This window comes from Mytilus galloprovincialis, chromosome 8 (assembly GCF_965363235.1).
Source record: "Mytilus galloprovincialis chromosome 8, xbMytGall1.hap1.1, whole genome shotgun sequence".
Taxonomy (NCBI): domain Eukaryota; kingdom Metazoa; phylum Mollusca; class Bivalvia; order Mytilida; family Mytilidae; genus Mytilus; species Mytilus galloprovincialis.
Genome location: NC_134845.1, coordinates 9,804,312 through 9,830,594, shown reverse-complemented (window position 1 = coordinate 9,830,594; position 26,283 = coordinate 9,804,312). Strand labels below are relative to the sequence as shown.

The window sequence follows — 26,283 nt, the reverse complement described above, 5'->3', positions numbered from 1 at the left end:
AACAAATGGTGTGTATTTATTTTTTGGATGAAAGTTTGATATAGTCTAAAAATTTGGGATGTTTTAGTAACCTGGTTTTACCCTTTATGTCCATTGTAAAAGTGCAATTTTTAAAATTGTTTTTTTTTTGTTCCACATTTATTTGAAAGGTAAAAATTGTTTAAATAGTAAGATAAATGTGTAATTCATACTATTAAACTAAAAAAATATTGGGATCTACATTATTAGTGCCTATTTCTTTGTTTGAAATATATCATAAAACTAGTATCTGGATTACCTCCCTTTGAATACCAGTGGGAATATTTTCAATGAATATGTTATTTTGTCAATAAAATATTACAATTAATATTCTATCAATGATAATAAATTACAATATTGGGGAAAACACACAAAGACTGTGATAAAACTCTTTTTATTGAAAAAATAAATTAAAAAAATATATTTACTGCGGATTCATTTACTGCATTTGTATACAAGAAAATGGAGGGAATAAATGACTCCTGCAGTTTCAGCAGGTTAGGAGATTGTTCTGGCCATATCATCCATTTTCTTGATTGCCAGAAAGATGTTGTTGCCCACCTTAGATATCTAAAAGTGTGTACTACAGGTTCAAATGTAAATGAGCAGGATCTGATACTGTATCGCGCCGGATTGTTTGATGTTGATGCAGTCTGCAAGCAATTACTACTGATTTGCCAAGCCCATAGAGATTCTCTTGGGACTTACTGGAAAACAAACAGTTCGAAATGTGCCTATCCAGTCCATTCATCAAAGTGTAAAGGAGATAGAGCCATTGACTTTAAAACTTCAAAAGAACTATTTTTCTTGTATCAATCCTTGATACCTGTTGGAAGTGGTAAGTTACATGTAATTCAGGTTGTGCCCTTTCCCTAATATGTGTCTATTGCCCAAAGCCTGCCAAGCTTACAGAACAGGTACATGTACACATGCAGTATATAAATGTCAGACTCATTTCGACACCCAATTTATATGTCATTATATAAAACAAGCATCCAAATCAACATCTGAGTTTTGGCTCCTCAAATCAACATCCATTTTTGTGGAAATGCTGCAATGACATTTTGCATCGAATGACTTTATTTATGGCTTTTTTGTGTCTTTCAAAATATAAATAAAATACAGAAATAATTGCAGGATAAAGACAATAATTGTCTAGTGTTTTTACAGAATATCTGCTGTATTTGTACCCGGCTCGAAACAGGTGTAATAGCTCGCTAAAAGCTCGCATACACCTATTTTCCTAGCCTTGTACAAATACAGCTGATTTTTAAAGACACTTAACAGTTATAGTCAATATCTATAATACTAAAATTACGAAGTCCAATTTTTCAGCCGTCATCACGTAAAAACGACGAATCAAAGAATTCAACTTTATATATCACTAATATCATGAATATAGTACAAAGGTGTAGATTGAAAATTACACCACTCCAGACCCTTTTGTTTTCCACGTAATTAATATTGCCAATAATTAAGAAGTTCCGGGTCAAGTCCGATACCGATACCAATAGTATATTCACCTGTTACCTATTACCTAATCTGTACGTTCCGCATCTGACAGGCGCACCACCAAACGGTGTATTCAGGGTTAATACCTATTGTAGTATTTTAATCAGTAAGACTTTCTAAGATAACAAGACTAAAAATGAGGAACAGTTTTCAACTTGTTAGTGGGCATATACATGACGTAAAACAGCGAATCAAAGAATTCATCTTTAGTTAAAACTAATATAGGACAATGTTGTTGATTAAAAATACTCCATTCCAGGACCTTTTGTTTTCCAAATAATTAATATTACCAATAATTTATAAGTTCCAGTTCGATGGGTTCAAACAGAAAGATTTGAAAGCAGAGAAAAACTGTGTATCTTATAATCGGCATGACTTTATCAGATGACCATACTAATACTAAAACAAGGCTTGCGCATAGTTATATACCTTAATTCAGTCACGGACCCGCGATATCACGGGTGTGTTCTAGTACAATGTATTAATATATATATGCAGTTAGGGAGCTACCATTTGATTTTTAAAGGGGGTTATGAAAATATTGTCCTGCATTTTTACAAGTTTATCTTATTTTTGTTGGCCCAGTTGCTCAGTCATCGTGCCTATTTTTTACTCCAAACTCCTGTCCTGTCATTTTTTTACCCAGAATTTCAATCCTACATGTACCTATAAATGTTTTTGTGGCAAGTGTGCAAAGGACAAAATCGCACACAATACATAGAACATATACAAGTTATCAATGAATAGGGCCTTTATTCCTGTTCTCCATCTTGACATTCACCCGACGGTCTTCAACATTGAAAGAATAATTTTCCCCTACAAGATGGCCACTAGCATGACTAGGGTCCGCTGAAACAGTACTATTGATAAACATAACCATGTTCAGGTGCTTGCTCTCCCCCCACTGTGGCGTGCCTACTTGGATGATATGTGTGTACGGCATTTTTCAAGTCAAAAGCACCGGGGATACAAGAAAAAATGAAGTGATTTTAAAAGAAATTACCCCATAAACAAGCTTTGAAGCTACAAATGTTAAAAGCACTCAATGAATTTCAAAACTTGTAATTACGGGCAGGTTTGCCGATGCCAAATAAAATAATGTGTGTGTTTCCTATTACATTGTACATCTTTGAAAAAAAGAGTAGGTACGTACATTTTGTACATGTATAATATAATAATACTTTATTTTCCGAAAGCAATACAACTTATGTAGTTGGTGAGTCTAGGAGGGAAATCCTTACTTTTAAAAACAGTGCTAATGAAAAATGGCAAAACAAACTTTAAGGTACATGTACATGTAGGCTATTTTTAAGCTTAAATATAGGAAAGTACATTGTAGAGAACACATTATGACATATATTTTTTATTTGACCTTTCACATACATTGTATTAGTCAATTACAGTCATATATTTCCCAACAAAAGACCAATACATGTACATATATAAAACGAAACAAAAATGATAGAAGGCACTTAGCACATTGAAATATAATATATCATTATCTATGATGAGTTTATTATATGTAAAAAATTAGAGCAGTTTTAAAATGTACGAAATGACACCAAAAAAAATGATGACTAGGCCAATATTTTAAAGAAATAAAAAAAATATTAATAGCCATAGGAGGTCAAATTAATCAAAGAAAAAATGCACAAGTTGCAGATAAATGAACTCAATTTTTTTGTCTGTTTATGATTATTCCATATTCTAATTACATGAATATCTTGACTGACTTGAAATTTCCCATCTGTCAGACCTGTTTTCTTCCCCTTTATTACATGTAAGTAAAATTCCGAATATTTTAATCTGGATTTTACCAGGGCGTTTTTTTTTTAAATTTTATTTACATCCGATATAAATTTTTCCTTTGTTTATATTGGCCTTGTAAAATTTGTTTATCTTTTTTTTAAACTTTTGCAGGAATATGTAAGCCATGTAGAACTTCTCACCCTCATGTGATTTCTACAAGGAGTCAAATGTACAGGACAACTTCATATGGTGATGATACAGAATCAATAGAACTTGCAAATTTAGGTATGATTTATATAAATTGTTGTCTACTCTACATGTATATAATTTCAGTTATCCAGTGAACATATATATAGTGAACCTGTAAATTTATGAAAAGCTTTAAGAAAAGCTTATGGTCTATGCCATAATTTCTGGTATTCAGTGGATCTGTAAATTTATGCAATCTTACGTAAAACTTAGATTCGAAATTGAAGTCAACTCGAAGTTCAAATCTTGAAATACAAAAAGCAAAGCTGCGTTATCATCTATATTTTCTGGTTCTTGCATCCGTCTGTCAGTTTGTCCGCCTATCCCGGATACGTTTGAATTATTTAGTAAAGGAAGTTTGTTATGAAGTAAAAGTCTCACTAATTTAAAACCTAGTGCACACGTCCCTAATGATGATAAGATTTTTAATCTGAATTTAAAGTTCGGACTAGAAGTTATTAACTCTACAATAAATTTTGAATAATTAGATTAAACTTTGGCCACGCTTTGCTAATGCTCCTTTCACTTATTTTTTTAATATCTGCAGCATGATACTTTTATTTTATGAATTGTTTTGGTGTTTTTTAAGAAACTTTTTTATCATTCACTTTCTTCATGAATAATTTTAATGCCAGGCTTTTTCTTGATTTTTAATTTTAAATTTAAACTATATATTATATATATATTTTTTCAACAGATATTTACCATGAATTCGAAGATGATAAGGATGATTCTTGCAACAACAATACAAGTACCAAAAATTATGAATATGCCACAGAAAAAGAGGAACATTTCACCCTTGCCAGCTGCAGTCAGACTTCTGATTGTGCATGTTAGTAAATTAAGTACATTTTGTAATACAGAAAACCAAAAAGCTTGTTAATGAGAAAGTTTGGGGACACAATGAATAAATGATTATGGTCCAAATAGCACAGTATGATACATTTCCCGGAGATGAAAATACCAAGAGACCAAACAGTCCTTTAAAGGGCTACCAAATTGTTTAAAAAAGAATCTGTTATTGTTATTTTTAGTCAACATTTATTTTTTAAATATCTCTCTGATTTTAAATTGTTACCTCTCTTCCCTGAATTACTCACAAAAATACTATTGAAACAATTTATCGGAATTATATGATAAAGCGATTACATGTAATACAGGGCCTTTTCCATAACAGCCTGGGTATCATCCCTCGACCTATATTGGCACTCAACTAAAGTCTCGGGTGTTGTGTGGGTCACTGAATGATACCATGGCCAATATGGAAAAGACCATGTATATTAATCTACCGGTATGTATAAGAGCTGTTGTCTTTAAAAAAGGAAAAAAAAATACTTTTTTGCAATTTCTAGCTAATTATATAATTTCATTAATTTGCAGTGTAAATCATAACAGATAATTAAAAACTTTTTGTTTCACTCTTGGGTAAATGAAAGGGTCATGAGATTTCTAATTTTTCCAGGTACGCAATTCAGGCTTTGTAGAGCCTCTATTAATATTGGAGGATCCAGGGGGAGGGTTGTTGGGGTTGGAACCCCCCTTTTTTGGGGCGATCAATGCATTTAAATGGGGACATACAGTTGGAACCCCCTCTCCCCCTTTGTCCTTGGTTGGGAACCCCCTTTTTAAAATGAATCCGCCCCTGATTAATATTTATTGAAGAAATAACTGGTAAAATACCCAACAGAATAAAATATTCATATACATGTATTTATTTTCAGCTTATTTCTTTCCAACTCAAAGTACTGCCACGGTGAGCAGCCATGAAGAATGGGAACCTGAAATGTCTGGCTTAGAGAAAGTCAATGCTGTTATCAAACTTGTTTCTGATGGCTCTTTTCCACTATTGAGGTAATGTTATTTTTTGAAAAAATTTTGGTCGTACATTGGTATCAGGTAGGCGTCGTCGTAGTGGTTGTCTTCTGAAGACATTTGGTTTTCGCATTCTAACTTTAGTAAAAGAAAATAAAAATCTATGAAAAGGAAGGTTGGGATTGATTTTTGGTCCCAACAGTGTACATGTAGAAATAAGGGGCCAAAAAGGTTTAAATTGAACATTATTTGGTTTCATCAAAAATTAAATTCTTAGGGTTCTATGATATGCTGAATCTAACAATGTATTTAGATTTTGGATATTGGACCATAAAAGGTAAATGTCCAATTAAAGATTTTTAAGTTTTTTAAGTTGAAGTTCTTTGACCACATGCACTCTGTGTCAGAAACCTACATTGTATGTTGTGTAAACTATTAAAATCACAATCCAAATTCAGAGCTGTATCAAGCTTAAATGTTGTGTCCATACTTGCCCCAACCATTCAGGGTTCAACCTCTGGTCAAAATAAAGCTGCGGTCTGTGGAGCATCTGGTTTTACATGACTGCACAAAAAATGTATTTGTAACATTATATTGCTGTCAGTCTATCATGTTAGTGTCATTGTCAGCATGGTCAATAGACATTTGGTTTCTAGACAATAACTTAAGTATTTATAAATGAATCTTTATGAAATTTTACCAAGAGGTTCGGTGTCAAAAATGGTCTGAAAACAAAACTCAGTAATGCGCATCAGCACAGTATTGCACAACAGCAAGAAATCTTCAATTGAAAATAAAACGGTACAAATCTTTTTACCAATTTCAATGGGCATTAATTAATTTCAAAATGCAAAAGATTTTATGTTCCATGTGATATGATCTTTCTTAATTAAAAACAAAATTAATCTTTTGACCCCATTTTCATGGTCCACTGAACATAGAAATTAAAAGTGTGAGTTTCAGGTTAAAGTTTTTGGTCAAGGTAGTTTTTGATGAAGTTAAAGTCCAATCAACTTGAAACTTAGTACACATGTTCCCTTGTGGTTGATCGTTTTACTGTTAAGGCCGAATAAGTTTTTTTTACCCAATTCCACTGTCCATTGAACATGGAAAATGATAATGCGAGTGGGGCATCCGTGTACTTTGGACACATTCTTGTTGTCAATAGTATATGCTTGAAAATGACAGAAGAATGATGTTTAAAAACAATTTTTTAGATTTTGTAGCTTAGTTCATCATCCAAAATGGCTGCCAGCGGGAGACTTATTTTAACTTAGGACCCTATAGGAATTACATACAAATGTCTCTTTTGAGAGAACCACTGAATGGATTGAAACAAAACATGGCATGAATGTTCCTTATGGGGTGCTGACTAAATGTTGTTAATTTTTATCCGATCCATCATCCAATAAGGGCGCCAGCAGGGGACTTAGTTTAACATACAGTACAGGTAGGGACTTATTTTTATAGATGCCTTAATCCGTCTAGATGTCAGACTGGTCGGACAGTTGTCCCAGTGTAATAAACACCTGCTGTGCAATATCCAAGTGGAAGGTCGTAAATCAATCTGTACCAGCTTGATTATAATTAAATTTTACCTGTACAGATATATTAGTATTTATGGAGGATAGATAAATGTAAAATATTGTTTTGTATACAAAGAGAAAGAATTAAAATTAAAATTAAATATAAGAAATAAAATTAAAATTAAATATAAGAATAAAAATTTAAATTAAATACAATTTTTTTTTTTTATAATTTGAAAATGAAATAAAGACGATTTTTAACAATATATTGTGTTGCCAATTATTTCAATAGTTTTGTGCCAATAAACTATTTTGTACTTGTATTTGTAAACCGTAAATATTTCATCTAATTCAAAATAATAAGCCTAATAACAACCAAGACTGTTAAAAGTTAAATCAAATTGTTGAGACTTCAATCCCGTAAATTATACGAGTTTTCGTTGATGGTTATATTATTTCCCGCTTTTAACGTCCTGTTTCTCTATATGTTATTATAAGAAACTCAATTTTAAGTATAAGGCCAACATATCGTATTTATGAAATATATATAGGCATTGTGAATTAAGTTATTTTCCTTTTGATACAACTTTCCCCGTCGGAGCCTCTACATCTATTCACACCTGTCAATCATTTCTCGCAAGTGAAACATTTTGGTCAGACAGATCACTCGTGCTTTCTATTTTGACATATTTCCCGTTAATCTCTTTGAAAGTCAAACAATTGGTTTCCTTTAATACAATATTTATAACGCCGAGATCATATTTCGATTCCTATTTTTTTTATTTTATTTAAAATTGTTGACACTCGAGATAATATGCCTTTCTATTTTCATGTCTAAAATATTTTATGAAAATCGCGGGTGTTATAAATATATTTTACAAATTGTATCAAATCGATACACGAAAATCAAAGTTTAAGCTTATATAGTTTATTGACTAAATGCACATTTATACCCCAATGGGGTTGAACGCTAGTCCTACTAGTCATGATCAGCTGTCTTTACTTTTTCGTCGTACTTCTAGTCATTTTAAAGCTCGCGCAGTCAGTTTGATTTTTTAAATCGATGTTGTATTATTTCCGAAGTTTAAAGGAGGTCTCCAAATAGATTATTTAAATGGGAATCCGGGAAATGACTGATAAAAATAAAACAAAAAAATAGTTAAAGAAGACTAAATCGTGTTTTTATTATACATGTATGTAAATCGATTAAATTTCTATTCTGGTAAATCGATCAAGAGCCTCAAAACTAAAACACAATACTGTCAATCATTCCACATCAAATTTAATCATGAATGAATTTTCCCACGGTCGGTCAGTAAGGTCACCTGTGTTTACTGTTACGACATTTCCCGCCATATAAAAATCTCGTGCAGTGGACAAAATCGATCTTTAATATCTTTTATTAGCATTCAATATTATTGTGAGTGGAGTCAAGTTAAAGTTCAACCACGTGCACACGCTGTTGATCACTGATATGTGTATCATGGAATTGTCTTTTCACGGCAATTTTTTCTTTTAGATTGCTATAAAAAATATAACATACAAGTTTCCTTTGTTACATGGATTGTGCGTAAATTAATATTATGCAAATAAGTTCGGGATTTCGGGATTAACCCTTTCGGGATCTGGGAATTCTTTTTTCGCGATGTCGGGATTTAAATTTATTTAAATTCGGGACCTGTTATAATGTGACTTCGTGTTTTTAAGCCCGGGATTTCGAGATCCGGACCCCTTTTACCCCCAACCCCCAAATGTAGATCAATTATATTAATTTAGCATAATGAACAAACACGGAAATCTCAAAATAAACTTATGCCCGGGAAGAATCAATATTTTCTTCTAGTGTTATTATTTGCGTTCTATTTTAGTCATACATCTCCAACTTTCGGACAATATTTGTTTACAGTAAAAAGTAAAATAAAAACTACAAAGAATCATCAAGCTACTAATAATATACAAGTGTTGCTCACTGTAATTATTTTTATCTCGGAACTGACACAACAGACTGAATATTAAATACAAATTTTAGAAATATTTTGCATGTGACCGCGTCAAACTAAAATGTATGCAGCAGCACTTGAGATAGTATTCTGCTAATCAATGGATTTACGTGGAAAATAAATCAGTAAAATAAAAATAACCGTAAGCTTCAAGAAATAGAATACATGTAAAAATATATATGTTTAAACAATTTATGCAAACAAATAACAAAAAGATACAAACAAACAAAAAACAAACAAAAAGGAACATAAAATAAAAATAATTTTTAGGAACAAAGAAAATAAATATTAACAGTTGAAATATCAAAACCATAATTAACAAAAATAGGCTATTTTTATTAAACAAAGTTTTCTCCAGTACTTCACCTGTAAAAATATTTTATGTCAAATACGATGTAGAACTAATATAATCAATAAAGTGACTGAGAGGTTAAAATTACAGGTAATCTGATTCTGAAATCAGTGAACCGTAATTTTAGCAACACGGATTAAGATGAAAGGACCATTCACACCTGGATCTGTTGTTTAATGAACATACTACCTACCATAAAAATGTCCGATTATTCATATCCGACTAGACGGATTAAGACATCCATAAAAATAAGTCCCTACCCGTACTGTATAAGACCCTACAGGAAATACATGCACATTTCATCTTTTAGAAAACCACTAAATGGAATGAAACCAAACATGGTATGATTGATCCTTATGAGATGATGACCAAGTGATGTTACTTTGTAGCTTTATTCATCCCCCAAAATGGCTGCCAATGGGGGACTTACTTTAACTTAGGACCCTATAGGAAATACATACAAATTTCTTCTTTTAGAAAACCTTTTTATCGATTGAAGCCAAACATGACATGAATGTTCCTAATGACTTAGTAATGTGGTGCTGACCAAGGGTTGTTACTTAGTTACTTGTACTTTTTTGTAGCCAATCCATCATCCAAGATGGCTGCCAGCAGGGAACTTTGTTTAACATAGGACCCTACGGATAATACATGCAAATGTTCTAATAATCTTATTAAAGCCAGGTGAGCAATTCTGGCTCTCATGTGCCTCTAGTTTTGCTTGTTATCTCTCTATTTACATGTATATAAGTTTCTTCTTATATTTCAGATCTCAGCTTACAATACCTTGGGAATCAGCGTCAAAAAGAACACAAAGTTATTACTTGAAAAAAGCTGATGACTTGGTATTAGGAACTTTACAGCTGATTGCCCCAAACCAGTCAGACACCTTATTTAAGAGTATTGTCCAAAAGAACAAGACAGTTAACCTTGATTGTCCTGATAATTATCTTCCGTCTATGATTGCTGCATACCAAGAAGCAGATTCTCCATATCTTAAACGTCAAATTTTATCACTATTTGCAAGTAAATATTCTAAAGAGGCTTTATTGACCGCAATACCTGGTTTGACAAAACACAAGATAGAAGCTGCGAGAAAATATGGAAAGGTCAAAGAAACAGAATTGCTAGATCAAGACCATAATATGACTGCCAAACTTCCCATCGAAAAAGTTCAGCATTTTGTAAGTTTTGTATCTCAGCCACAATATGTCCAAGATGTTGCATTTGGAGAAAGGATCCTTAAACTATCTACTGGACAAAAAATACATATACCTGATGTTGTTAGAACAGTAATAGGCAGTCGAATAATTTCATCTTACAAAGCATATTGTTCAGAATCAAACTTTGAACCGTTGGGAAGATCAAGCCTGTACAACATTTTGAAGCAGTGTTCAGCAAGTCAGCGTAAAAGCCTTAGTGGTTTAGACAATACAACAGCAGATGGTATAACATCTTTTGACAAGCTAATCAGTTTGACAGACAATATGGAGGATTTCACTCAAAATGAAGTTCATGATTTCAAGGTATTTTATTCAATATTTTTGGATACAGATGCCCTATAATTTGTCCTACCATATGTCTTAGTAAGATCCATATAACTCGTTTGCCCACCATAAAGGAATGTTACTTTGTAGAACTTGTTTTCATGTGGACAGTAGCTGACCAATTCTCAAAGTTTTCTAGCAGTTATGAATGCGCTAAAAGAATATTTAAACCTCATACGGAAAAAATATCAAAATTTGCAATGAAAATATAAATATCAGATGTATAGGTATTTACAATCTTGTAACTTACATACGGTATGCTTTGAAAGTCCATGATCTATCTTCACGGACAGTTCCAAGATCAAAGAACTCGTATGAGATTACATCTACATATATATGAAATTCTGGAAAAATTACATGTTTGCCCAAATCATAACTTTATACATGTAATTGTTTGAACATAATAATAGAAGGATGAAACTATGTATGAATGTAGAGTAATTTTTTTACAGTGCAATTGTCAGTTTGTAATCACCAATGACTCACCATGCAGCATGTCATATTTCTAATGCATTTTACAGTTGTATAATTTTCATATGAATATAAAGCATGTTATACATGTATAAGGGATGATATGAATACTTTTTTTTATCTTGCAGAACATTCAACGAAGATTACGAGCTTCAAAGCGGTATTTGTCTTGCGATTACAGATGGCATGTTGAAAAATCATCAAAAGTAGCTGATCATTGCATGCATTATGCTCTTAGTGATTCAAACGTAAAAGATTTACAAGAGAAATGTGATCATACACATGACGAATGTTGTGAACTGTGTACAGATATGAGCTCTGTAATTGATGACCTAGAGCAGATTGTTATAGATGGAACATTTCCATCAGAAGAAATGAAAACTGAATATCTGCATGACTTCCAAAGCTGCAAGGAAAAAGTGTTTCAGTGGAAGCAACATGTATTGAGAACAGTCAGTCAAGAACAGGCAAAACATTTGGTTCTTGAGAATCTTCTTCCAAATGAAATTTTTATAGTTATGGATAGGGCCATGAAATTTCTTCCATGGTTTGACCGTGAAAAGCAAACTGATTTTTATGGTAAAAAGGGAATTAACTGGCATGTAAGTGTTGTATTATCCAGAGGTATTGATATGAAAATCAATACTGACTGTTATGTACATTTGTTTGACAGTATCCCCCAAGGATGGTATGCTGTTGCTTCAATAATTGAGAGCTTATTAAACTGCATAAAAAGCAAAGATGAAACTAAAGATACAGTATATCTTCGTAGTGATAATGCCTCCTGTTATCACTGTGGACCACTGATGGCTGCTATTCCAGAAATTTCTCAAAGAACAGGATTAAACATTTCTCGGTACGATTTCAGTGAAGCTCAAAGCGGTAAGGATATTTGCGACAGAAGAACTGCTCCAATGAAGATACATGCAAAACGGTTTGGAAATGAAGGTAACAATATTACAACTGCAGAAGAGTTGAAAAGAGCCCTTGAAAGTTATAGTGGTATCATGAACACACATGTGTATGTTGCTGAAGTTGATTTTAGTGCACAGACTATGAAAAAATGTTCCATACCAAACATAAATATGTACAACAATTTCAGCTTTGAGATTGGAGGTCTTAGAATGTGGCAAGCTTATGATGTTGGCATAGGTGTCTTCATTTCATCTAGGGATTTGAAGAAGATGTCAAATGGAAAACAAGATGAAACAAATCTTAAGGTGAGTAGAAATTTAAAACAAGCCAAGTGTATAGTATTATTTTAGGTTTAGACATGCAGGAAAAGCCCTTTTAATCAATAAACATTCTGACAAAGTGTGTTTTTCTAACCAAACTAATCCTTTGACAAATAAAAATGTACCAAGTTCAAATGTAAATAACTTTTTTTTAATATCAAATCTATACAATTGGCAAGGTTGATGGTAAATTGAAAGGCCCAAGTAAAAAATTGTATAACAACAAAATATAGTTATAATTTTTTGCCCTAGGTCTTCTCCTTTTCTAGAAACATGTTCAAGTTTAACATGGTATTACACTGTCATGCCTGTTATTTTTTACCCTTGAAATAAATTCACAAAAAAATTTGAATTTTAAAGAAAAAAAACCTGATCCTAATTTTAGAGTGGATGTAAAAGGAAGCACAATTTTTTTTTCCTTTTTGTCAAAGAACACTAATGAATTCATATTGAATAAGAAGTGTACAATGTTATAACTTTAAAATTACTACAACTTGTTTGTATTATTAATATTTTTGCTTGACTATATTGTAGATACTGGAAATGCCAAAAGTTACCAGAATAGGAAAGAGTAAAATAAGACCAAGAAAGAGCCTTAAGAGGAAGCACAGTGAAACAAATAATGAAAAGGTTTTCATTTTTTTTCTTATTTTTATGATACAATATGAATAAATGAATAAGAAGATGTGGTATGAATGCCAATGAGACAACTCTCCATTTAATACACAATGTAGGTAAAGTAAGCTAGGATTTTTATCAAATCAGCTGTAAAGGACCCCAAAATGGCCAGTAAAAATCTTTTTCAAGCCAGGAAAACAACAACCTTATTATAACGTATACAAAATAAAAATGAACACACGAAAACAACAGACTGAATTAGAAAAGGTTTTTACAAAATGCAGCAAGTTTGTATGTTTTAAGTTCATCTCCCTTTTGGACTCCTCAAATGTACATTTTACATGAATGTTGAACTAAGTAATAATATATAAGCTTTAAAAGTCCAAAGTTTGCTCAAAGATCCTTTAACTTACTAAGGTAAATTTTACATGTTTAAAACTGAGTTAAATGTAAAATTTACTTTCTTAACTGTTATCACCTATATCAATTTTAGATAACAATATTGGAAATATGTGTTTATGATTAGTATATTTTTACAGGAAAGAAATGAAACAGGAGTTGTTGAAGACAATATAGAGGAAATAAATGAGGAGAACACAGAGGAAAATGCTGCTAGTCATGAACAGATGAATGAGGTAACAGATACATATAGATTCTTACACTAAAACAAGTGTACTATGATAATTCTTCACTCGAGACAGTTAAATTTTATTATTTAAAGCGCAAGGCTTGCCGAGCCCTTTTTAAAATAATAAAATTTAACTGGTGAGAGTGGAGAAATATCGTTATACAGGAGTTATAGTGTCGGAATCTGTTTCTCTAATGCTTTTTATCGTTCTTTTTCAAAGATTTTCAGAAAATTGTGTTCTTTATATGCGATGTCATCAGGCAAGGTCGCCTTTTTAGCTCACCTGGCCGAAGGGCCAAGTGAGCTTTTCCCATCACTTTGCGTCCGGCGTCCGTCGTCGTTAACTTTTACAAAAATCTTCTCCTCTGAAACTACTGGGCCAAATTGAACTAAACTTGGCCACAATCATCATTGGGGTATCTAGTTTAAAAAATGTGTGGCGTGACCCGGTCAACCAACCAAGATGGCCGCCACGGCTAAAAATAGAACATAGGGGTAAAATGCAGTTTTTGGCTTATAACTCAAAAACCAAAGCATTTAGAGGAAATCTGACTTGGGGTAAATATGTTTATCAGGTCAAAATCTATCTGCCCTGAAATTTTCAGATGAATCGGTCAACCCGTTGTTGGGTTGCTGCCCCTGAATTGGTCATTTTGAGGAAATTTTGCTGTTTTTGGTTATTATCTTGAATATTATTATAGATAGAGATAAACTGTAAACAGCAATAATGTTCGGCAAAGTTAAATTTACAAATAAGTCAACATGACCGAAATGGTCAGTTGACCCCTTTAGGAGTTATTGCCCTTTATAGTCAATTTTTAAATTTTTACCAAATATTTTTCTCTGTTACTAATGGGCAAAGTTCATTATAGATATAATTGTAAGAAGCAAGAATGTTCAGTAAAGTAAGAACTTCAAACACATCACCATCACCAAAATACAATTTTGTCATGAATCCATTTGTGTCCTTTGTTTAATATGCACATAGACCAAGGTGAGCGACACAGGCTCTTTAGAGCCTCTAGTTTCATGATGTCACAATAGGAAAATGGAGAAGAAAACAAAACATTTTGACGTCATAATCAAATTTCGACTAATCATTTGCCGTGAACAGATTTTTCACTAGTGAGGAGAAATATTTTTCTCACACCGGTCAGGAAATGTGAAAATAGCACAAAAATTAGAGAAATACAATGTATATTCTTTTGTGGTTAACATCACTATCCTTTCATCTTGCAAAAGAAATTAAGGATGGACCAATCTTTCTAGACTTTGACAATATTGTTCATAGATATAAGAAGATGTGATGTGAGTGTCAATGAGACAACTCTCCATCCAAATAACAATTTAAAAAAGTAAACCATTATAGGTCAATGTACAGCCTTCAACACAAAGCTTTGGCCCAAACCGAACAACAAGTTATAAAGGGCCCCAAAATTACTAGTGTAAAACCATTCAAACAGGAAAACCAAAGGTCTAATGTTTGTTTAGGTTTTATTAGTGTCCTGTGTTGTTAGTGTCTTTATACCCCCAAATAAACAAGTTTTCAGGGATATATATAGGAATCACCCTGTCGTCCCTCCATCTGTCTGTCCATCACATCTCATAAGTGCAACTCTTCCTTAGTATTGATGTAACTTCAAACAGTTGTAGTACACAACCTAAGGATGTGGACAAAGGAAAATATTTAAGGATGGAACTATTTTAAGGGAGATAATTGACTTTACTTAGTTAAATATACATCTAGCAATAAATGGCAACAAGTCTTGTTAGCGCAATTACTCCTAAAAAGAATAAAATTGATAAAACTTTACCCAGTTGTACACAACCTGAAGATGTGCATGAAGGAGGATATTTCTGGTCTGATTTTTTTCAGGGGAGATAATTGAAATTACTTAAGTTTAAATACCCACAAATTCGTTCAAAGTATACATGTATGCATGATAGAGTGATTCAATTCTGCTGTTTTTTCACTTCTTTTATACAAATGTATTTTTTTTTCTTTTGCAGACTGATGACTATACTTGTGGTGAATGTGGTCTTACATTTGTTAGTCTACATGAATATAACATTCACCAGGACATTGGAAATCATAAGATCAGGCATGCTGATCGAGTAAAAACTTTTTGGAGTAGTAAATGCACTAACATAAAAGAGTCAATGACAAGTGTTTTTTCAAAAGCAACTGATGATCAGACACCACAGTCTAAAACACAATGTTCACTACATTCAGGATGGTCATTGAAAGGAAGAAGAATGAATAAGAGATTTAGCATAGCTGTAAAAGACTATTTACTTAATTTATTTATGGAAGGTGAACAAACTGGCCGAAAATATACTCCAACAGAGGCTTCCAAAAAAATAAGAGCAGTCAGGGATGAAAATGGGAATAGGCTTTTTTTGCCAGAAGAATGGCTGAGCTCACAACAAGTACAGGGTTTATTTTCCAGATTTGTCAATCAATCTGGAAAAATTCCTAAAGAGGAATCTGATGATGAACTAAATGATGCTATTATAGAAATTACTCGTCAGGAAAATGAACTTGCACTAATTCATTCAATTTGTCAATGATTTTTGTCGAGCCTGCAACTTTTGTTGCAAAAAGCTCGAAATAGGGATAGTGATCCGGCGGTGGTTACGACAGCGGCAGCGTAAGCTAATTTAAAAGGTTTATATTTTGGAAGGTGAACGACAAGGAGGCTTCATTCTTTGTATATACATTGTAGATGCCTCATGTCACAAAGTTTCTGTCAGTCACATGTCCAATGCCCTTGACCTCATTTTCTTGGTTCAGTGACCACTTGAAAAAAAAGTTCAGAATTTTTGTAATGTTGAATTCTCTCTTTAATATTATAAGTAATAGGATAACTATATTTGGTATGTGCATACCTTGCAAGATCCTCATGCCCGTCAGACAGTTTTCACTTGACCTCAACCTCATTTCTTGGATCAGTGAACAAGGTTAAGTTTTGGTGGTCAAGTCCATATCTCAGATACTATAAGCAATAGGGCTAGTATATTTGGTGTATGGAAGGACTGTAAGGTGTACATGTCCAACTGGCAGGTGTCATCTGACCTTGACCTTATTTTCATGGTTCAGTGGTTATAGTTAAGTTTTTTAAGTTTTGGTCTTTTTAACTTATATTTTATGCCAAAGGTCAACTATATTTGGTGTATGTAAATATATTATGATCTATATGTCAGTCCCGCAGGTTTAATTTGAACATGACCTCAATTTTACGGTTCATTGCACAGTGTTAAGTTTTTGTGTTTAGGTCTATATTTCTTAAACTATAGGTAATAGGTTAACTAAATTTGTTCTATGGAAGCATTGTTAGCTGTACATGTCTGTCTGGCATGGCTCATCTGATCTTGACCTCATTTTCATGGTTCATTGGTCTTTGTTTAGCTATCATGGTTTATGTTAAGTTCATGTGACGTTGTATTAAAGCTTTATACTTAGGAATATCAACATAATAACAATAATTAGTAAAGAAGGCGAGACATTTCAGTGTGTGCACTCTTTTTCTTTTATGCTGGAACTAAAATATTTATTGCAATGTTTTGACCAACCTTTTGTGATATTCCTTTAGATTTACAGTTTGTTTCTGCTTCATAATTTTTATGTACATGTAGCCATCATGGTTCAAGATTTAAAAGTCCATGACACAAAATTCTAATATATATATATTATATATGTATTTGCATGAATTATAGCAATGCATTAGGGTTTTAGCTGAGGTGCTACCAGACTATTGGGGATGGCGGATAGGGGTAAAGGTGTTAAAAATTGTTTTCAACAGTTTATATTCCTGTCAAACCCTATAATTTACACTTACTTTGCTTGTTTTAATAAAAGGTCAAGGTTTCAATTACTAAACATGATAAAAATAAAAATATTTCAGAAATTAGTTTTTTGAATGGAAGTTTTCTTGTGCACTATGGTACCATTTAGACTTTTATTGTTGTAAATTGAAAGACAAGAAACATGGAATAAATACTTGCACCTGTCTGCAAGTTTAAGGAGGTCATGGTTAAATTCTTAGTTTAAAAATTTGTAGAAATGTACAGACAATAATTATTGCTGACGAAAATAGAATTTGTTGGGATTGGTCTTAGAAACGGGTATAAATGTGAAGTTCACGGATACTTTCCTTGCCTATTTTATTCTGTAATTTTTGCAATATTGTGTTCTTTCAACTTATCTTGAACATGTTGAACCTTATTTAAATATTAGATTGATCTATTGGAATAAAAATAAATCATTGCCATCACTATTTGCTTATTTGTGAGTTTGTGTGTAATTTAAATACATGATCATCTTGCATCGTGATCTTATATTATCCATGGAGAAATTGAGGCTGCACCAATTTTAAAATATATTAAACAGGAAAGCAGTTATTATTTTTTTAGTTACTGATACCCCTTTCATTAAGAATAATGAGATTTGACTTTATTAAAAGAAAAATATGCATGCATGTGTAGAAGTTTGATCTGGCAATAATACAGTTTGAAGCAGTTTTTTGAGCTGAGAGGGGTATGCTGTTCCGATTTTTTTAGCCTTACAGGAATGTGATCCCACCAAATTTTTTGTTCTTTTTATTAAAGAATATGATAATCTGTTAGCTCTATATGGTAAATTTCCAATATTTACCATGGATGGAATTCCAGAAGACTTCAAAAATGGCCGATTTTGGCAAAATGAACAATTGGTGTTTTGGATGTCCTTATTAGGTGTTTTTTTTCCTTTGTCAATATATTGATTATAACAAGTAATTTATGGAATAGGTACACTAAGGTGGATATTATCTTGTATCAATATAGTTAAGCTCTTTAAATTGTGATTAAGAAGAAATGTTGAATTGAAAACGTAGTAAAAATCAGTTTTTCTTGGCTGTTTCTAAGGCCAAAATGATGATGTTCGTGTTGCCATGGCAACCGTGCACATTTTTTTCCGCAGACATTTTTTTTTTTCATTTCATGTCTTAAATAGACCTCATGTAAAGTTTCATTGAAATCTGAGTCCCATGATGTGCCAACCATTGCCTGAGTTTTCCTTGGACAGCCTCTTAATAGTTGACTTTTGATTGATAGCATCACATATTACTGAAATTATAGTTATAGAAATCAGAGATGAAAAGTGTTGATAGTTAAATGCAGTTATGTCATTATTTAAAAAAATATTTATACATTAAAGGAAAATAATGATGTCCTACGCAGATTTTTTTTGAAAAAGTAATATCCCCAAAATACTGAATTCTGAGGAAAATTCAAAAAGGAAAGTTCCTAATCAAATGACAAAATCAAAAGCTCAAACACATCAAATAAATGGATACCATATGTCGTATTCCTGATACAGGCATTTCTTATGTAGAAAATGGTGGACTAAATCTTGTTTTAAAGCTAGCTAAACCTCTCACTTGCATGAGAGTCGCATCAAATTCCATTATATTGACAAGGATATGTATCAAAGAAGCACACAATGGCATTGTAATTTGGTCACATTCTTGTTTCTGTACAAATTATAATAGTCTAGTTATTTGTTTTTATTTTGTTTTTATCTGTTTTGTCACTTTACTCATATTTTTCTCACTGTTACTTGCCATTAGAAAAACAAGTTCCACAAAATTGTGCCCTTCATAAATCAAGAGTTCATCCTTGTATTGTAATATAGTTTGTAAATTCATGTTAACCTACTGGTTTTTTGTGTGTAAAATAATGATTTTTCTTTTGGCATTAGTGTTGTCCATTTTGACTTCCCCATGTAATAAATATTTGAGGTCCAATTCAGACATTTTAATGAATAATGGGGTCCAAATATTTTTTTTCCTAGCCTTTTTTTTTTTAAATGAATTATAATTTCTATTGGTCTAGGGGAGACAAATGCAGATAATTTAGATTTTTTTTTAATGCACTTTAGAAGCATAAAATTATTCAGTTCAACATACAGAATGAAATAACTGAAGATATGTTAGTTGTAAAAACATTAAAATTAAATACTTTAGCAGAACAGAAGGATATTCAGTAAAAAATGTCATATTTTATTTGTATATACCGGTAAATAAATGATATTACGTGCATCGGACTAACTAACACAAAGGTTCCTGGTTCAATTTCCGTTCTGGGATGATAATTTTTTCAGGGACTGAATTTGTGGCTCTACTGTGAAACCAGCTTTTGTTTTTGCCGTTTGATTTGGGACTTTCCTTTTTGAATTTTCCTCAGAGTTCGGTATTTTTGTGTTTTTACTTTTTACAAGTATGGTCTTGAGGAAAAGATGATAGTCCGTCGGGAGGGAACGATAAACAGCTGACCCGTGTTAAGAGAGAGCCTTATCTCTTGCAGGTAAAAGACACCTTTGTAGATTTCAAAAATGAGCAGGCTAATGCAGCTACAAGGCAGCACTGCCACCTGCAAAGTGGAAAGGGGTTAATAGAAGTTGCAGTAACTTGTTTCCCAATCCACTATAAATAAATATGTTTAAACTAAATGATATTAGTTCTATGTCAGCCATCCTGCAGGATGATGTCTATAGCTGGCACAGCTGTACATGCTTATTCAAACCCAAAATCTGTAACTGATCAAGTCTTTTTAAATCATTTTATTTCGGTATATGATATGATTTTTTTCAATATAAAGTTATAATCCCTCAATTAATTATATCAATGGTACAGAACTCTATGGTTACAATAAAAGAGGGACGATAGATACCAAAGGGACAGTCAAAGTCATAAGTGTGTCAGCTTGGTATAAGTCTAACATTGAATAAGCCATTTATTATTATTTGAATATTATTCTCCCATTTGAATGGGATGGCAACATGAAGTGTACTTTAATTGTGGGAGAAGATATAACCAGTAGAAACTATATATATATATTTGTTCTTAACATAGTTCAACAGATATGATGCACATATAGCATTAAATGGTTATCCATATTTAGACAGTAAAAAAGAATTTACACATACAACTATAGCAGCTGATGTGATGAGGCCGAGGTATATATCAACTATTATTAACTTTGAAATAGATACTACGATTACTTGACAATATAACGCAATACAAGGATAATCCATAGGATGATATCTGAACATATGTTTATGTAGTCCTCATACAATTACCACATAATATCAGCTTATTTGTAATTATGTCTTCCCTCTAACAATTAAAGACATTTCATATGGTTTTACCCTGGATTTCTGTCTCCTAGTAAGAAGTGTGAAATTTGGAAATCATACACTTGTTACTTTAAATAAGAGGATGACAATAATTATTTTTTGCATAGGACTTAATATTTCAGCTATTAAACTATTCATGATTTCCCAGGTTTAAATGCTATGAATGTGAAGTCACATTTAAATTTACTAATAAGCATATTTAAGAGCAGATGATTTAAACATTACCGTAAATTAAAAAAACTTTTCCCCAGAAATGTGTATGTATATATTTTATCAATATCCCGCTTCATTTATTAAGATACTGGAGATATGGTGCAGCTCAGTAAGTGTGTTGTTGTTGTATGTTGTGTGTATCATTTTAAAGCATGTTAGTGATGTTAGTTATAAATCTGCTTCACATGGATGTTTGATGTTGCTGTAATACATGTTTTTCTGCTAAAATGTCATAAATTTAACAATTGAAATTTAGTATTTTAGCTTTAACTAACTTGAGAACTTGTTTGAATTTTGAATTAAATGACATTTTCTGGTTTGATTTAAAATTTCATAATCCACATTTGCATGATAAGTACTAATTATAACTTTTGTATGACAAGCAACTGTTGTGAAATTGATTTATTAGTTTAATTGAGATTTAATTGTAATTTTTGTTTTTTATTGAGATTTGGGAATATTTAATAATGTAGATTTTTTCTTTCTTTTAAGCACATTTAAGAGACAGAGTTTGGGCACACATTGAACCCTCATTTTCAAGGAGACTTTATTTGGCATGTAGCCCCTTGTAGCCCACTTCACCACAATTTAATATCAGGATTTTTAAAATGTAGTTGGTGTAGATAAATCTGAAAAAAATCCTTGTTTGACATATTTGTGAAATAGCTACTTAGAAATTTAAAAAAAATAAGGTAATAATTTTTGCCAAAGTTTAAAGAATTAAAAATATTATAAATATTGTGAAATATTATTTTTACATTTTCATCAATATCATGTAATTACTTACACTTTTAGAGATAAAATGAATATTGCGTTTATCTACAATAATACTTGTGAACCAGATTAGATGATTATTGTCTATTGTCACAATTTGTCTATATTGATACAGATAAGAGCATGAACTCTTGTCTATCATTAATGATCCAGATTTGACCTCTAGATTTGTTTTGTTTTGATGTGTTGTTTGATCATGATATCTTTGATATTTTTACTTTTTCAAAGATATTCACTAATACTTTTAATGTGTTGCATTGTAGTGTTTCTGTTGTGTCGTTTTTCTCCTCTTGTAGTCAATGTGTTTCCCTCAGTTTTGGTTTGTAACCCAGATTTGTTCATCAATCAATTTATGAATTTGGAACAGCTGTATACAACGTTGCTTTATTTAGCACAGCAGTATTTTCATATAATTTCTATTTTGAGTAAAGGTGTGTCAATGCAGTAAAAAAAATTATTTTTATTGGAACATGTATGCATCAGCAATCATATTTTGCTATCATAATGAGCATGCATCCAAATTTCTACCAAATTCTATGAAAATATAATAATTTCATTAGTTTTTTTGTTAATTTAAAAGCCAAAAAATTTATTCTTTCAGCTTGTGACCTTTTTTAGCTCACCTGGCCCGAAGGGCCAAGTGAGCTTTTCTCATCACTTTGCGTCCGTCGTCCGTCGTCGTCCGGCGTCCGTAAACTTTTACAAAAATCTTCTCCTCTGAAACTACTGGGCCAAATTTAACCAAACTTGGCCACAATCATCATTGTGGTATCTAGTTAAACAATTGTGTCCGGTGACCCGCCAAAATAATCAAGATGGCCGCCATGGCTAAAAATAGAACATATGGGGTAAAATGTAGATTTTGGCTTATAACTCTAAAACCAAAGCATTTAGAGCAAATCTGACATGGATTAAAATTGTTTATTAGGTCAAGATCTATCTGCCCTCAAATTTTCAGATGAATCAGACAATGGGTTGTTGGGTTGCTGCCCCTGAATTGGTAATTTTAAGGAAATTTTGTCCGTTTTCGGTTATTATCTAAAAAATTATTATAGATAGAGATAAACTGTAAGCAGCAATTATGTTCAGCAAAGTAAGATCTACAAATAAGTCAACATGATCAAAATGGTCAGTTGACCCCTTGAGGAGTTATTGCCCTTAACAGTCATTTTTTACCAATTTTTCATAAATTTTTGTTATCTTTTACAAAAATCTTCTCCTCTGAAACTACTAAACCAAATTTAACGAAACTTAGCCAAAATCATAATTAGGGTATCTAGTTTAAAAATTGTGTGAGGCGACCCGCCAAAATAATCAAGATGACCGCCATGGCTAAAAATAGAACATAAGGGTAAAATGTAGATTTTGGCTTATAACTCTGAAACCACAGCATTAAGAGCAAATCTGTCGGGGTTAAATTGTTTATTAGGTCAAGATCTATCTGCCCTCAAATTTTCAGATGAATCAGACAATGGGTTGTTGGGTTGCTTCCCCTGAATTGATAATTTTAAGGAAATTTTGTCCGTTTTCGGTTATTATCTTGAAAATTATTATAGATAGAGATAAACTTCAAACAGCAATTATGTTCATCAAAGTAAGATCTACAAATAAGTCAAGTGATCAAAATGATCAGTTGACCCCTTAAGGAGTTATTGCCCTTAATAGTAATTTTTTACCAATTTTTCATAAATTTTTGTTATCTTTTACAAAAATCTTCTCCTCTGAAACTACTGGACCAAATTTAACGAAACTTAGCCAAAATCATAATTAGGGTATTTAGTTTAAAAACTATGTGCGGTGACACAGCCAACCAACAAAGATGGCCGCCATGGCTAAAAATAGAATGTAGGGGTAAAATGTAGATTTTGGCTTATAACTCTGAAACCAAAGCATTTAAAGCAAATCTAACAAGGTGTTAACTTGTTTATCTAGTAAATATCTATCTGCCCTGAAATTTTCAGATGAATTGGACTGCTGGTTGATTGGTTGCTGCCCCCCAATGGGTAATTTTTAAAGAAATTTGGCCGTTTTTGGTTATTATCTTGAATACTATTATAGATAGAGTTAAATAGTAAACAGCAATAATGTTCAGCAAATTAAGATCTACAAATAAGTCAACATTATCAAAATGGTCAGTTGACCCCTTAAGGAGTTATTGCCCTTTATAGTCATTTTTTAACATTTTTCATTAATTTGGTAAATTTTGGTAAGTTTTTACAAAGTTTTTTCCTCTGTAACTAAAAGGCCAAGTTCATTACAGATAGAGAAAATGGTAAGTAACAAAAATTATCAGTAAAGTATGATCTACAAACACATCACCATCACCAAAACATAATTTTGTGATGAATCCATCTGTTTCCTTTGTTTAATATGCACATAAACCAAGGTGAGCGACACAGGCTCTTAAGAGCCTCTAGTTTTAGAAAATTTTTGTTTGTCCAACACATGTTTTACTAGTCTTAGCGAAAGAGCTTATGCTTCAGAATTAAGACTAGGTTTTTGGGACCAGAATCAAAAAAGGCAACCATAATCAAAGAAGATCTTTTAACATTACTGTTCCTACAACAAGTGACCAATCTGTTTTGCGTGTTAACTCCTGGGGTCTATGTCTGATAAGGCTTAATGTGGTTAAAATCCAGAATATTTTTTTTTCTCAAGTTTTTCAAAAAAAACTATTTTTCATCAAATTGAGATTTAGCAAAACAAGGTTCTGTATCAAAATTGACAATCAAATAAAAAAAAAGAATATAATTTATTATTTCTACACTGATACATAACCCTCAGACAAATCTTAAAAGACATTTATATAGTTTTCATTGTTATTGTACATCATATCAATCATGAACTTTTTTTCTTTATTCAGGAGAAATGATCCTCCACTTTGTGTAATAACACAAGATTCTATGACTGTAGAGGAAGTGGGTAAGATTTTATAATTGAATTTGATAAACTTGATATTTGTATAGGGTCTTGAAATAGTGATACTCATCTATGTGTTATTACACAGAATTCAATGAGGGTAAAGAAAATGGACTAATAATCCATTTAAATGGACAATACTGTTATATCATATGTATAAGGGTGTTCTGGTCATACAATTCACAAAATGCTTTAACAACTTATACAATGTTATAGTTTCTTGTATAACTATATTACTCAATAATTTCATATTGGTCTGTTCTATGGACTGAAAAACACGAGGACTCTTAAGTTATCATTAAACAATCAAATGACATTTTGTGCTACAGAATGGAAAAAATACTGTACCAGCAAAACACTAAGACTGACATGATTTGTCATTGTTTACCAACTACTTAGACAGCAGGAATATGGAAAGGCGCTCTTTTAAATGAAATAGTTTTGAAAAAGTTTAATAAAAAAATTGTGATTAGATAAATTTCCTTTGTTGAATTATTTTCAAACACATCAAATTTTCAATTGTATTTTTCATTTAAAGGTGACAAACTTTCTATTTCAGAAGCCATATTTAGAGATACAAGTCATAATGGGTTCCCTGTAGTATTATCCAGTGAATCACAATATCTCGTTGGTTTTGTTTTACGAAGAGATTTAATGTTAGCCATTGGTAAGATATAGCTATAAAAAAAAGAAGGAATTAAAATTTGAAAGTTTTACTGATTGCCAATTCACTACTTTTATTGTAATGCTTTCCATTATGAAGTAGCTACACAAAACTGTGAAGAAATGAAACAGAAAAAATATCTTTATAAAAAGAGAAACAGTAATTGCCAAAAAAGGCTCTTACCACAAAAGTAAACTGACACAGCTGGTCAATGAACAAACCAATATGAAACAAATGCAAATGTTTCAGAGCTCTTTTGACTAAGAAGTAGATTTTTGCTACCAGTCTCTTTTTAGAATTTGTTTGTAAATCTTAGTCTCAATGCACTTTGGTTTAATACTATGACTTGAAACAAATGTTAACTTTTGATCTTTGATTTATCTTACAGCTAATGCAAGAAAAAATCAAGAAGGAGTAGTTAGTAATTCTATAGTATATTTTTCAAGTCAAGTACCAAATAATCCTAATGATCCTGCTCCACTTAAATTAAGGAAAATATTAGATATGGTAAGTTTTATGTTAAAGGTTCTGTTTTTCATTTGATGGTGACTTACATTGGTAATTGATAAATAACACGTTCCATCCTCCCAAATAACTTCCTATATTAAAACAATGATATATAGTATGAAGAAAAATACTGATAAACTTTATAATCCAGATTCCAAAATTATAATTGGGCTTTTTCTTATATAAATTAATTTTGGATGTAACTCCTTCTGATTGGCTGACAGTGTTTTGTCTATAAGCTCATAAACATAATTTGGTCATGTGACCTTGACATTCATGATTTCAACTGGCTTAAAATGCAAATGAGAATTG

The 26,283-nt window shown here is 31.9% G+C and overlaps 3 protein-coding genes across 12 annotated transcripts in view; 2 read left to right on the top strand and 1 right to left on the bottom strand.

Moving 5' to 3' along the window:
• LOC143085035 (uncharacterized) overlaps window positions 1–26,283 on the bottom strand; it is an 87,461-nt gene that overhangs the window by 16,635 nt on the left and 44,543 nt on the right. The window contains exon 1 of one of the 3 annotated variants that reach the window (XM_076261173.1): window positions 19,920–19,924. The exons of the other annotated variants lie outside the window; for them this stretch is intronic. The gene's annotated coding sequence lies outside the window, so the exon portion shown is untranslated. Of the gene's footprint in view, window positions 1–19,919; window positions 19,925–26,283 lie in introns of those variants that run through there. 3 annotated transcript variants of the gene reach the window in all.
• LOC143085033 (H(+)/Cl(-) exchange transporter 4-like) overlaps window positions 1–26,283 on the top strand; it is a 93,320-nt gene that overhangs the window by 58,158 nt on the left and 8,879 nt on the right. For 6 of the 8 annotated variants that reach the window (XM_076261165.1, XM_076261162.1, XM_076261164.1 and 3 more), the window contains 5 exons: window positions 20,619–20,714; window positions 21,193–21,216; window positions 24,745–24,803; window positions 25,360–25,467; window positions 25,853–25,971. In XM_076261165.1, coding sequence (XP_076117280.1) covers window positions 20,619–20,714; window positions 21,193–21,216; window positions 24,745–24,803; window positions 25,360–25,467; window positions 25,853–25,971 — 406 coding nt within the window. The remainder of the gene's footprint in view (window positions 1–20,618; window positions 20,715–21,192; window positions 21,217–24,744; window positions 24,804–25,359; window positions 25,468–25,852; window positions 25,972–26,283) is intronic. The other 2 variants (XM_076261166.1, XM_076261163.1) reach the window with 1 other exon arrangement.
• On the top strand, window positions 168–18,603 carry LOC143085032 (uncharacterized). The gene is made up of 9 exons (XM_076261161.1): window positions 168–856; window positions 3,451–3,564; window positions 4,226–4,360; window positions 5,250–5,379; window positions 9,988–10,744; window positions 11,365–12,456; window positions 13,006–13,101; window positions 13,629–13,724; window positions 15,728–18,603. The coding sequence occupies exons 1-9, from the start codon at window positions 481–483 to the stop codon at window positions 16,286–16,288; spliced, it is 3,357 nt and encodes a 1,118-aa protein (XP_076117276.1). The 5' UTR covers window positions 168–480; the 3' UTR covers window positions 16,289–18,603.

What these genes read in the sequence shown, in the direction of transcription:
- LOC143085032 (XM_076261161.1), top strand. Translation starts at nt 481, where the DNA reads ATGGAGGGAATAAATGACTCCTGCAGTTTCAGCAGGTTAGGAGATTGT. An exon ending in GGCTCTTTTCCACTATTGAG is followed by an intron (nt 5,380 to 9,987) that starts GTAATGTTATTT and finishes CTTATATTTCAG; the next exon opens with ATCTCAGCTTACAATACCTT. An exon ending in AAGATGAAACAAATCTTAAG is followed by an intron (nt 12,457 to 13,005) that starts GTGAGTAGAAAT and finishes ACTATATTGTAG; the next exon opens with ATACTGGAAATGCCAAAAGT.